The following is an 810-nucleotide window of genomic DNA, read 5'->3' as shown; positions in this document are numbered from 1 at the left end:
TCTGCTTGGGTTCACGCCTGTCTCCCGGAACTTTCTGGGCTCACGAGGCCCGGTAGTGCCGTTGTCGAGGCTCGCGAGAAGTTTTCGGATTACTTGCTTCCCATCCAAGCATCCATGACCAAGAACTGCACTGCTGATTTCAAGCTCATCATCAAGCACACCGACAAGGTGTTGATGAAGGGTACTGACGCCGAGAAGCTTGAGCTCAAGACCAAGTTTGCTGTCCCCGACTACTCCGACAAGCACTTCGCCAAGTACATTTCCGACTGGGTCAGCATTGCCCAGGGCCAGCAGGTTTACCAACCCACCAGCAACCTCGATGCTGTTTGTGATTACATGGAGGTAAGATTGATCCTTACAGCAACCTCTTGCAATAACATTAGCATACTAACTAATTGTAGAACCAATTGCCCACCAGCACTGTCCCCAAGCCTGGTGCCGAAGGTGTCGGTCTTGAGCTTGCTCTTGATGGTCTGGCCAGAGCTTATGCTTGGATGAACGAGAAGGGTATCTTCCCTGCTGACGATGTCGAGGCCGAGGTCAACCCTTGGTACTGGTTCCTCTGCAACGAGCCGTAAGTATCTTACATGTCGCAATCTGAACATGAACACGGTCACTAATACGCACTAGTTTTGAGTGGTGGCAATCATGGGACCGTTTCGATAAGACTGGCTTCTTCTCTCGCGTCTACGACTGGAAGGACGACATTAGACTGACTTGCGATGGTCAGTTCCCCGACAAGAACGGTCACCAGTACGCTCTCAAGACTGGACGTACCTACCACACCGTCAACAAGCAGACTGGTGGCTG

The 810-nt window shown here is 51.9% G+C and overlaps 1 protein-coding gene across 1 annotated transcript; it reads left to right on the top strand.

Annotated features, from left to right (window-relative positions):
• Positions 1-114: 114 nt before the first annotated feature.
• Positions 115-773, top strand: LOC103311185 (the record flags this gene model as incomplete). Its single annotated transcript, XM_008190757.1, has 3 exons — positions 115-342; positions 402-574; positions 631-773. Coding segments are annotated over exons 1-3 (544 nt in total), but the record flags the coding sequence as incomplete, so codon positions are not given.
• Positions 774-810: the final 37 nt, after the last annotated feature.

This window comes from Acyrthosiphon pisum, unplaced genomic scaffold (assembly GCF_005508785.2).
Source record: "Acyrthosiphon pisum isolate AL4f unplaced genomic scaffold, pea_aphid_22Mar2018_4r6ur Scaffold_978;HRSCAF=1443, whole genome shotgun sequence".
Lineage (NCBI taxonomy): Eukaryota > Metazoa > Arthropoda > Insecta > Hemiptera > Aphididae > Acyrthosiphon > Acyrthosiphon pisum.
This window is presented reverse-complemented; position numbering and strand designations above follow the sequence as displayed.